General features: G+C 35.7%; 1 protein-coding gene across 1 annotated transcript in view; it reads left to right on the top strand.

Moving 5' to 3' along the window:
• The window catches only part of LOC141539478 (natural killer cell receptor 2B4-like), a 24164-nt gene extending 11936 nt beyond the window's left edge, over positions 1-12228 (top strand). Inside the window, exons 4-8 of the mRNA XM_074262329.1 lie at positions 2213-2326; positions 3238-3293; positions 5809-5874; positions 9466-9528; positions 11761-12228. Coding sequence (XP_074118430.1) covers positions 2213-2326; positions 3238-3293; positions 5809-5874; positions 9466-9528; positions 11761-11820 — 359 coding nt within the window. The 3' untranslated portion in view covers positions 11821-12228. The remainder of the gene's footprint in view (positions 1-2212; positions 2327-3237; positions 3294-5808; positions 5875-9465; positions 9529-11760) is intronic.
• Positions 12229-12904: the final 676 nt, after the last annotated feature.

Below are 12904 nucleotides of genomic sequence, written 5' to 3'. Positions count from 1 at the left end.
TTATATGAAGGAAAAATATAGTTTTAACCATAGGAACAATAACATTGATTTATTCTTATGGGAAGTTCTTGAAGGGAACCAGCTTATGTCTAAATTTACCAAATTACACAACTCAGGGAAATGATCATATTGCTCTACCATGATTTGCAAGTTTCTGAAGTATGATATGAAACATTTATCTGGGGCTTTGAATTCATCCAATATAAATTTGTTGGAAAAACTTTCATGTGTTCAGGTTCTATGGAAGGTGCAAAAAGATCTAATATAATTCTCCACTCATATCAAATTCACATGAAAGTCAAGACATTTACCCTCATGATGTCACTGTACTCTGAGAATGAAGGACAAAAAATGAGAACACAAGTGAAACATTTCAAATTATGACATGACAGATTCTAATTTAGAGGTAAGATGAGTGGCAGAAAGAAATCAAAATTGATTCTTTACCAGTGACAGAAAGTTCCTAAAAATTCTCAAGCAGGGAAGTGATATGATTAGACCTATTTAATGGCATGATTGCTTTAACAAGTATACACATACACAGACACACATGCATTTGCTTTTGACTGCTTAGTGAGAGGAAAACATAGATGTTTCTGAATTTTTGAGACTTTGTGACTGGTATTATTTATCAATGCGGAGATATTAGATCAAGAGGGAAGATTCATGGAGGATAAATTATGAATTCAAATTAGGATGTGTTGAATTTGGGTTCAGCAGTATAGTCAAACAGAGATGTCAAATGGGGACTTGGAAAAGTGAAATGTTGTTCAGGGAGGAGATTAAGACTTAACATGCATAGTTGTCTTCATGATTGTGATTTAAATCATAGTAGTGGAGAAATAGAGAGAGAAGAAGACTGAGAATAGAGCTTTGGAAATCTCAAGGGGGCTAGAAGTAAAAGGTGAAAGAGTAAAAAAGATTAAAAAGGAACTTTAGACATACAGAAGAACTAGAACAGAAAGATATCATGGAAGTCAAGGGCAGAAATTTTTTTAGAAAAAAGGTTTTCAGCAGTGGAAAAGACAGAATGGCCATTGAATTTCTCTAATGATCAATACTGGTAACTGGAAAAAATAATTTCAATGGAGTGATGGAAATGGAAGCTAGACTGCAAGTGAGGAGTTAATTCTTGTTGATTTCTTGAGGGAGAAAATAGAGAAACAGACTGCTCTTTTTAGGGGTTTAAAAGTAAAGGTAAAGACACAATTAGATTTTAGCTTGAGAAGTAACAATGTTATGCAAGAATTAAGAAATAAGATAGCTTGAATTCTATACTTTGATTAGCTCAGGAGTCAGAGTTATTGAAAGAAGTTTTTCTGAGATGGAAATCATTAGGTGACTACAAGAACAAGGAGGAAACAAAGTCAAGGATAGAGAACAGTAATGCACTATTGAAATGAATAATGCAGTGGCCAGTGATGAAATATGAAAATATTGCCAGAATAGAGGGAAGGACTGAGGGAGCAGGGGTAATGGAGATAAAGAGCAAAATTAAGAAAAGTGAGAGCAGAAATTGAAGCAATAATTGAATTTTTTTGGTCAGGATATTATAAAGATTATCCACATAAATATTGGCATCAATGAGGATGATGGAATGGGTTGAAAGAAAAGGAAGGCTGTAAGTCATTGCTGAAGCCAAACAGTTAACTGCTATGATTATGGTGCTTTATTAGGAACTCTAGGGACTGTGGAAAAAAAAATAAGATGTGATCTTCCATTAAGGAGTTTAGAATCCATTTGGAAGTAAAGATAAAACACCTAAACAACTGTGAGGAATACACAATAATATGTACCTAAGGATTACTAAGCCTCCACACTTCCTGAAATAGCATTTAATGAAAGAGAAATCATCAAAGGCTAGAGAACCTGGGAAACTTCATGGAGGTGGTGGGACTATAGATAGATAGGAGTTGCATGTTGTTCTGTCATATCCTACTCTTCATTACCTCATTCAGAATTTTCTTGATAAACATATCAGAGTGATTTACTATTTCCTTCTCCAGCTGATTTTATAGAAGAGAAAACTAAGGCAAATAGAGTTAAGTGACTTTTCCAGAATCATATAGCTAGTAAATATCTGAGTCTGGATTTGAATTCAGGTCTTCCTAACTCCAAGCCTGATAATCTGTCTTTCTAACATGTGATAGAAGAGTTGGGAGTTAAGTAGGAGGGATAAGAACTCAACCCTTGTTTCTTCTGCCTTTCCCAGTATTGTTTCAGGTTTTGTGTTTCTCTGTTATTCCCCTGGTCATACTGATTCTCAGCACCCTTGTCTGCCTGTGTGTGATAAGAAAGAAGAAGAGGAAGAGGAAACCAGCAGCAGGCAAGTAGAAATATTCAAATTGGCAATAGCTCTAGTGGAGACTAGATCACTCTCTCTTTTAAAAATAGTAATAGTTTTTTATTTTGCAAAGTGAAACAATAGTTTTCAACATCCTCTCTTGCAAAACTTTGTATTCAAAATTTTTCTCCCTCTCTTCTCATCTCCACCCCTCCCCTGGACAAACGTGCAATTCTTCTAAACATATTTCCACATATATCATGCTGCACAAGAAAAATCAGATCAAAGGGAGGAAAAATGAGTATCTTACTCATTACTCAACAAGCAAACAACAATTACAAAGGTGAAAATATCATGTTGTGATCCATTCAGTCTCCATAGTTCTAGGGACTACATCTTGATAGACACTCACAAGCAAGGTTTCCAAGAAGCCTTGGAGAGAAATGTTTGGGAGTGGTAAGAAGTGTATATTCCATTTCCTCCTGATATCCCACAAACCTGTAGACATATATCCTACTTTAGCTCTGAGTCTTTTGTGATATGATATCATACAAGAAGACATAATAATTTCCTGGACATCTATCCCTAATCTGAGAAACTACTGTCAGTTTCTATCTGCTTTCCAGTATTTATCTACTTCATAGAATTGTTGTTAGAAAATACTATGTTGATCTTAAATGCCATATAAGTTTGGCTGATGGTATTCTTAATGTCTTGAGAATTTGCCTGTAATTCTTGGTAGAAATTCCTCCATACTCCACTGTTTGCAATAGGAGAAGTTGTTTGGTGAAGCTGCAAGATTCCCTTCCCTGAAGAGCTTTCTAAAAACTCATTCATTTGGATTAGTGAAATGCAGTCCTACAAAGAAGCAGCAGTTTGGAGAAGGAGGGATGACTCCTGGAGTCCCCACTCCAACTCAGGCGTCTCTGTTCTTTCTTTCTATTCTCCCACAGATGTGAACAATACGATTTATGCTAAAGTTGGTCGTGATAAACCCAGGAGAAGTCAGGTATGTCATCCCAAGTATTTCTGGAATGGGTGTGTGTCCAGGATATTCTATGGGATATAGTTGAATGTAGTAGGAATGAATGAGTCATGAGCCATGAATGAGCCATGTCCTCTATAGGTATCCACCTGATAATTTAGGTTTTGATTATGGATTGAGGAAGGAAGAAATATAGCAGGACAAGGGAAATATGAAAAAAATGAAGGGGAGGCAGAGGCAGAAACTATGGAATATAGGATTTAGAATTGAATAGAATCTCAAAAGTCATTTAATCCAACTTCATCATTTTATAGATGAGAAAATTGTGGTCCAGGAAGGTAATCCAGTTGTCCAATTAAACAAAAGTGTAAGTGTTGTAGTTATTCTCTGAATTCATTCTTCAGAGTGAGACCTGCTACATCATACAGTCAATTTTAGGGAAATCTCTGAAGGGTCAAAGTACCTTTGCCTAATGCTATTAACTCAAGCTCCCTTTCCAGTGGGTTTCCCTCATAGCCATTGGTGGTTGGTGACCCAATTCTATTCAATGCCATCAATCAGCTTTTAGAAAGGGATATTTATTTTGAAGGCACAACAAGAACAGAAATCACTGGGGCCTGCTCTTTCCTAGCCATCTCTGTTCCTATGGAGAGTGGACTCAAACTTAATACTACTCCTACATAGCATTCAGCACACCCACCAAATGAATTTTTTAAATGTACATAAATATTTTATTACTATTATTATTGTTAAATAATTATTTAATTCTTTTCCAAACTAATGCTAATTTGTAAATATAGCATGGCTGATGGGCAGATGAGTCTGTTTTTCTCATTGTTGGAATGGGCCAGACAGGTTGCTTGGGACTTTGTTCCTTGCGATATGGCTTTTGGCAAACAGCAAGTCATATCACAGATTTCAGCTCCCAGGCTTTTTAGGGCTCATTCTTCTGATTATTCATATTGTACAAGGTTATAGACAACTCTAATATCCTTCACTAAAAATAAGAAAGTTTGAAACATTCAAAGGACAAAATCTCTATATTCATGGGGCACATGCTAGCCTCTCATTTTTATAATTATGAATTCCATAAACAACATATAAGTTCATTTACTATTCTTTTTTAATCATGTGAAACATTTCCATATTAGTCACTTTGTCTAAGAAAACTCAAAAAAAAAAGAGTGAAAGAGTCAAAAATAGTGTGATTCCATCTATATTCAGACAATACCAGTTCTTTCTTTAGAGGCAGATAGTATGCTTCATTGTGAGTCCTTTGGAATTGTTTTGGATTATTGTGTTGCTGAGAAGAGCTAAATCATTCACAATTCTTCATTTTACAATTTTGCTGTTGTTTTTGTTCTGGTTCTACTCACTTCAATTTGCAGCAGTTCAAGTTTTTTGGAAATCATCCTGCTTGTTATTTTTTATAGCACAACAATATTCCATCACAATCATACACTACAGCTTTTATAGCTATTTCTCTTGATTTCCATTTCTTAGCCACCACAAATAGAACATACATCAATTAATAAAAAAAGACTGAGAGATGAGCATTCTTGGAGATTTGACAAGTAATAAATAAATAAGCCAGGCACTGTATAAAGATAAATGTAATACAATTTCTGTCCTCAAGAAGTTTGTGTTTTATCAGGGCAGAAAAGACAGCCATATATAGGTATATGTAAAATAAATAAAACATTTTTGGAGAAATAATAGGAAGAGACCAATATCTGGTGCCAAGAAAGATCAGGAAAGGCTTTGTAAGCCTCAAAGTTCAATAAAGTAAGTTACTGTCATTATAACTTTTTTTGGTATCCTCTTTAGTTGGTCAAAAAGCATTTATTAAGTATCTACTTTGTTGTGCTCTGGGGATAGAAAGAAAGACAAAACATGGTCCCTAACCTCAAGAAGCTCACATTCAAATGACACCAACAGTGATCATTGAAATACATCTTGAAAGAAATAAGAGATTCCAGAAGCAATAGTGAGAATATAGTCAGTATATTCTAGGCAGGAAGGGCAATTGATACAAAGGCATGGCAATGAAAAATAGAATGTCATATGTGATTAAGAGCAAAAAGTTACTTTGACTAGGCCAAAGAGTGCATGAAAGGAGTAATAGGTAATAAGGAAGGGAAAGTAGGTTGCCATGAGGTTATAAAGGGACTTACATGCCTATCAGAAGAGTTTATATTTAATGAATAAAAAGGAGCCCCTGACTCAAGCTTTAGAAAAATCATTTTGATCATTGTGCAAAGCATGAATTGGAATGGGAAAGAAATTTAAAACAAAGAGATCAATTAGGAAGCTATTATAAAGGTTCCTGTAAGAATCCAAAAAGAAGGTAATAAGAGCTTGAACTAGGTTAGTGATAGTGTAGTAGAAATAAAGGATTATAGAGATGTTATAGTGATGGATATGACAATATTTGGCTACAATTTCATCATGTGAGTGAAGAACTGAGTATGATATTGAATTTGAAAGCCTGTGCAAATGCAAGGAGTGTGATGCTCTACTTATTCCTTTTCTTATATAGGTACAGAATAACTGTGGAACAGAACAAGGAAACACCATCTATTCTCTAATCCAATTTCCAGTACAGGTACATTTCCAACTTTTCAGGTGACTCAGGAAAGTCCCACTGAAGTCTATGAGTCAGGGATGTGCTGAAGCTAGTTCTAATTGACTTACTAGCATGTGCCCCCATATTACTCTATAAATATAGCAGTGATCTTATTAGGAGTGTAATAGAAGACTTATGGAATGAAGCCATTACTAGATGAGACCTGGTGACCACAGTATAATAATAATAATAAATAACAATAATAACTACCATTTATATATCACTTTAAGGTTTGTAAAATGTTTTATATCTATTATCTCATTTGAACCTCATAACACCCTTGAATATGATATATGAGAAATTATTAGACCTCAAATGGAAGAACATAATCTTGGAAAATTTAATGGGTCTCAAGTCTACTTGACTCCATCTGTGTTAATATGCTATATTTTTTTAAGACAGTGAAATGTAGCAGCAAGAGTTTAGAATTAGTCCAAATCTCAGATGTAATGCTAGTTGCTTGACTTACACTAGTTATGTTATTTAACTTTTCTGTTTCTCATCTTTAAAATGAAGGTGTTTCTACTATTAATCTTGCAGGATTGTTGTAAGAAAGTAGTTCATACTTCTCAAATCACTAGAAAAACATGAATTTTTGATTTAAAAATTTCACAGTAGGATAGTTTGTGAAGGTTTAAGAATGAGAAAGTTGTTCTCCAATAGTGATTGAATAGAATTTCCTAACTGTTAATATCTTCAGAGATATTCAGTGGATGAGGAAATCAAAGTTCAAAGAGTGGAAGCTATTAGGCTAAGTGGTAGGGCTTATACTAAAGTAGTATTAGAAGATCTGATTTTTGTTGGTGAAGTTTTTGTCATCCTTGGCTTCTCCTTTTCTCTCTCACACTATAACCATTTTACCCAAATCTGATATCAGGGAATGTTTAATGTAGCCATTTCTACTTTAGTATGAATTGAAATAATTTGTCATCAGTATCATGGATATCTGTTTTTAAATCTATTCTCTAATTGTCTCTGTTCATTATTACAGATTAGTCAAATAAGGGAGCAGGTAGACCAAATTTACCATTTAAGACCTTATTATAGTTACTGTAGCTCTTATGAAAAGACATGTAGAGACACAATTCTTTCCCTTTAGGATAAAACATAGAAGTAAATCACTAATAATGAAATATAATACCTGGGATCATAGGATCAAAGAATTAAGGAGTATATAAGGTAATTTATTTTATGAGAAATCTCAAAGGAAAGAAAAGGGAGAAGTAGCTGAAAACTGAAACCCCGCTAGCTAATATGTAGATATGGTTTTGCTAAAACATCAGGAGAATCACTCCATTGCTACTCCAAGCATCTTCTCATAAAGTATGTTTGAAAAAATCATTAAAAGAATAGGTAGGTTATTCATTTAATGAATAGACTGGGTAGGGAAATAAGGAAGATTTCAGTTCAAATTTTGTTTTAAATACTTACCAGCTGTTTGTCTAGAAAATTAATTCGCCTATTTTAGTCCTGTTTCCTCATGCAAAATGTGGAATAACACCTGTCTCACAAAGTTGTTGTTGGATCAAATGAGATAACATATATAAAGTATAACATATATAAATCTTTAAATAACCATAATGATGCAAGCTCTTATAAAAAAGGGCTAACTATAAACTACTTGGACTCATAAAGAATGAACCCTATCAACCTCATCTAATTATCCTGGACAGAGAAGCAGATGAAGGGGAGACAGAGATATGAGCATATTAACCCAAACTCTTGACTGCAGGAGGAGGCTGTGTAATACTGTGTAATAGTATTATCTGTAAAATGAGATTAAAGGAAAAATAAAGAAAGCTGGATCCAGGGCAGAAATATCAAACACTCCACTGCAGCTGCAGAGGACAGACAATATTTACAAGTGAGGCAGAGCCAAATTAAAATGTAACTGGGAAATATTAAACAAAATAAATAAAATTCTAATAGATTTTAGACAATAGTAATATGTGGTTTTCTAAGTCAATATGTGCCTGCAGAGATCCTTATTTTTCATGTCCCTCATTGCTTATTTGAGTTTGACACCATTGATGTAGGGTAGCACATAGTAGATGCTATATAAACTCAAATTATCGATTTTTGTAGAGGCAGCTGGTGACCATTAATAGAGTACTGGACCTGAAATTAGAGATACTTGAATTTAAGTGTGGTCTCAGACACTTACTAAATGTGTGATCTTGGACCAGTCACTTAATCTCTGTTGTTTGCCTCAGTTTCCTCAACTGTAAAATGGGAATAGTAATCATAATAGCACCTTCTTCCCAGGGTTGTTATAACAATCAAGTGAGATAATATTTACAAAAGCACTTAGCACAATACCTGAGACATAGTAAATGGTTAATGAATACTTGTTCCCTTCCCTCTTCCCAACAATTCCTTGCACTTCCTTGCATGGGACAGGTGCATAATAATTCAATGTAAGGTAAAAGGTTCTTATCTGCTTAAGTTGGAGTATGACAGTGATAATCTCTCCACATCATTGTCAGTACCTTTCATTTATAATGGTTTAATTTTTTCCTTTCACTAACTTTCTGCTTCCAACTTTGCTGGTCAAGATAAATAAGTGCATTCATCAGTACAATTCTCCAACCATGTAAATCTCCTCCTTCAGGATGAGTATTTACATGTTTATATTTGTATGAACATGCATATCTATATCCATTTATGGACATTCAGAATATGGCCTCGCCTGTCTTAAGTGTATCTGCTAAATAATTATAGTTTAGAATTGAAGGGTAAACAGGAGATGGGTTTTCTCCTCTAGGAGAAAGAGGAAAGATCAAATCAGAATTCTGAGATCCAAGTAGGAGAGAAAATACAAAGAGAGAGAGGGAGTATTTAGTCCAGCACAGGCAGGAAAACAGAAAAGATCTCGGTGAGTAGCCAGGGAGACTTAATGTAGTTCAGCCTGTCTAGATAGGGAATAGAATCTAGGGACAACATGAAAAACAGAGTAGGCAAAGGTGATTCAAAGATCAATATAAATAACCCAAACCCAAATCCTCAGAAAATCAGGTGGAAAGACCCTGGGCATGGATAGCTTTGTTCCAGAAAGAGTAATTAATCTCAATAAGATCTGCCTCATGTTGGACAAAGCTGGGTGGTCTCTATGCTGCTAATTATCTGCTTCCAGACATCTGTAATTCAATTGTCCCAGATATATTCAAAAAGACTAGTCTAAATGTGTGTTGCTGTCAGATGGAGATAAGGGATGGGAATTAAGATCCAGCTATGTTACTAAGACTGCAGCCAGTCACAACTAGCAGCCCTAGAACCTGGGGTTAAGTCAGTGGAAGAAGGGTACCCACTTCCTTTCTCACCATTATCTACAGTCAGATCTATGTCCAGAGACAAGATGCTATATAGGGTGTTCTTTGCTCTCTCTCTAGAGATTACAAAGCAGCATTGTTTATACTTTGGGGAATAGATGCTAGGGGGAACTGATTAGGAGACCCTTGATGCTTCTCAAAGTCTCCATCTTCACCCTCTGGTTGACTCCAAGTTTAATGTGACAGTTACAATTGCATCTCTCAACTTTGAACTGACTTCTCTCCCTCTCTGAATTTTCAGCAACCTTTTCCTACTCGAGTAAATTCCAACTCATCTCACCCAGATCTATCTATCTATCAAGAGGTAAGTTAAAAAATTGCCTTCTGAATATACTGGCTTTTCATATCCATCAAGCCTCTTCTCAGTGATTATGTTGAGGTTCAGAAGGAGACCCCAATATAATCCCCTCCCCCCAAAAAACTGCTTTAGAGCAGTGTTTGGCAAATAAATATTTTTGTTGTTTTATTTATGAAGCAATGTGCTTCATAAATAAATGCTTCCTTAGGGCCGGTCAGTTACCTGGTTTGGATCAGGGCACCTGAATCCATAACAGCCTAATGACTTAATTCCAAAAGGGTAGAACTTCCTGGGCCACAGATGAGCAAGATCCTGTTCAAATGTGCCTAGTAAACTAATTTTGCCTTTTTGGTTAACCATCCAAGAGGTTTCATAGATATTTATGTAATAAAACAGATGGCTTGCCAGTGGATTAGAATATGATGCTAACAAGGTCAAGGTCTCTGACTTATTGAAAAAGCCTGTTGATGGCTAAAGATTGCAAATCCTAACCACAGGCTATTTTTTATAAAATCATATCATACATTGAAGCTACTTAGGCTGGGCAAGACTGTCTGGCCCATGGCATTATCATTAGTACTACCAGGACTGCAAATCAAAAATGTGCCATGGGGTAATTATGATACATGATGATAGAGCACCGGCCTTGGAGTCAGGAGAACCTAAGTTCAAATATAGCCTTAGACACTTATTAGCCATATGACTCTGGAAAAGTCACTTCACCTCAATTGCCTCACAAAAAACAACAAAAAAAATCTCCTCCCCCCCCCCAAAAAAAAAAAACCTGCTTTAGAGCAGTGCTTGGCAAATACATATTTTTGGTTTTTTGTTTTCTTCCTCCCCACTTCCAATTCACTTTTTTTATCGAACATCTCCAGCACTGGTTCTCCTTTCCCTTCTCTCACGTAGTCTGGTGAAGGTCAAGGAGAAGACTTCCCACACTCTTGGAGGCAGAGTCTGATTCCCACCCTCTAGGAGATTCAGAGTCAAGATTTAATTCTAACATCTACCTTCGCTCTGGCTGGAGGCTCCAGAAACCTCCCAAGAAACCTGCTCCCAGAGAAAAGGATTTACAGAAAAGAAACCTCCTCCAAGAGAAGGATTATAATTGAGAGACTACAGAACATTAGAACTTTTTTAGAACTTTTAGAATTCTGCCTTGGGCTATACTTCTAAACTGATTCAGATTGTTATTTGAATTGGGAAATTCTGCCCAAGTATGGAGATCTTAATTGGTACCAAGGTGTGATTATGAAGAAGATCTTATCTTTCCAAATACAGAAGCAGCAAACAGTTGTTTCCTGGGTATCAGACACCCAAAGCTTCCTATTTGACTCTTCATGACCCCGTTTGGGGTTTTCTTGGTAAAGATACTGCAGTGGTTTGCCATTTCTTTCTCCAGGTCTTTTTATAGTTGAGGAAATTGAGAGGAACAGGGCGAAGTGACTTGCCCAGGTTCACACAGCTAGTAAGTGTCAGAGACTGGATTTGAATTCTGGACCTTTTGACTCCAAGCCCAATACTTCATGCATTGTACTATTACCTCCATCCCAATATGTAGCATTTAGGATATGCCAGACACTGTGTTCAACACAGGGTTTGCAAATATAAGCATAAATATATCTAAATATACATAGGCTTTTATCTATATATCTATATGTCTATATATATGTCTATATTTCTACATATGCAAAATGCCTCTCTATCTCTGTATATAGAGATAAATATACATATATCTATTTATGATAATATAAATGTCTGTATATGTATAGATTATATACACATATATAGAGACTATATATACACAAAAATATATGTGTGCATATTTGTATATTTGTGGGTGTATGTGTATTTAGACAAAAAGGAAAGAATGAAAGAGACAGAAACGGGAGACTAGAGATGGAGAGTGTGTCAGCCCTGCCCTCAAAGACCTTAAATTCTAATGGGGAAAACAAAACATAAAGGGAATGGTGACTGGGAAGATTGGGGAATATTCTGGGGAGATAGAAAGTGTAGCTAGGAAAGAGAGAGATTAAGAGGTCCAAAGATGAATTGATTTACTTTCCCAAAGACTGGAGTCTGGATGTTGGAAGACTTGATATGAAAATTCAAATCTTAGGTCCTGTATGGTGGGTTTTGTATCACCAGGCAAGGAGTGCAGGAGTGTGGTGGCTTGGATATGGTCAGATCATAGGTCTAATGGTAGGTACTGAATTAATGTCATTGTTTCTTCCTCAGGTCCAGAAATTCAACCGACTGTCTAGCAAAGAGCTGGAGATTTTCCAGCTTTATTCTTAGTAATGACAGCTACTATCTGAAATGAACATATTGTTGAAGCATTTTGAGATCTAGGAGATTTGGTAATAAAAACAGCTCATATTTTTATAGGTCTTGCAGGTTTACAAAGCTCTCTATTCACATCAATCACATGATGAAAAGAGTGCAAAGACTGCACAAATATTCCAATAGTTTACAACCTTATCAGTGTGGACAGACTCTCCAGTGACGTGGATCACCATTCATTTTTGCCTGCCTATTTTGTGTGACACTTTAATCTAATATCAGGGGCCCCATCTTACATGCTGAAAGACTTCCTGGATCTCACATCACAAGGATACAAATGGAACACAAAGTTATCATCCTATTATCCCCTTGTCCACAGGCCTAACCCATGTTCCTTTTCAAAAATAAACTTCTTGTTGTTGACATTTTTTGCTCTAATTTTTTTTATAAAGTTTCTTATTCTAAGTTGCAGCATAATCAAATCTACCATGCACTTTTCCACTGCTCGCTAGTCAGTCATCTATATTAATTCTTTAAGGGCTGTAACACAACAACATTGGTGAGAGCTGATAAAATGAAACATATGGAAATATGTAAAAGAATTGCATATGTTTAACCTATATCAGATTGCTTGCTGTCTTGGAGAAGGGGGCAGGAAGAGAGGGAAGGAGAAAAAAATTGGAACACAAAATCTTACAAAAATGAATCTTGGAAACTTTACATGTATTTGGAAAAATAAAATATTATTGAGAAAATATATTGGTAACTGTGTTTGAATACAATTGGTTTCCTTTGTAATAGATATGAAGGTTAACTGCAGAAGGTAGCATTTGAATTGAACATTGAAAGAAGCCAGAGGTGTCAAGAGGTAGGATTTAGAACAGCAAATATTCTACATCTGCAGCATTGCCACTGCAAGACTAGGAGGAAGGAGTTAATGATGTTGTTTCTTGTTCTGGCCTTGTGGTCTTCTGTTCTGCAGCTGTTTTGGTCCCTATTACTAAAGACTCCAAAGTTTGTTTCTAACAGCTGAGTTTGGGAAGTTTGAGGTCCCAAGGCTAACTTCTGCAGCATCATCTGAATATCTGGGGTAGATTGA

The sequence above is a fragment of the Sminthopsis crassicaudata genome, chromosome 4 (assembly GCF_048593235.1).
Source record: "Sminthopsis crassicaudata isolate SCR6 chromosome 4, ASM4859323v1, whole genome shotgun sequence".
Classification (NCBI taxonomy): domain Eukaryota; kingdom Metazoa; phylum Chordata; class Mammalia; order Dasyuromorphia; family Dasyuridae; genus Sminthopsis; species Sminthopsis crassicaudata.
Note: the sequence above shows the minus strand (reverse complement) of the source record. Positions and strands in the feature narration are given on the sequence as shown.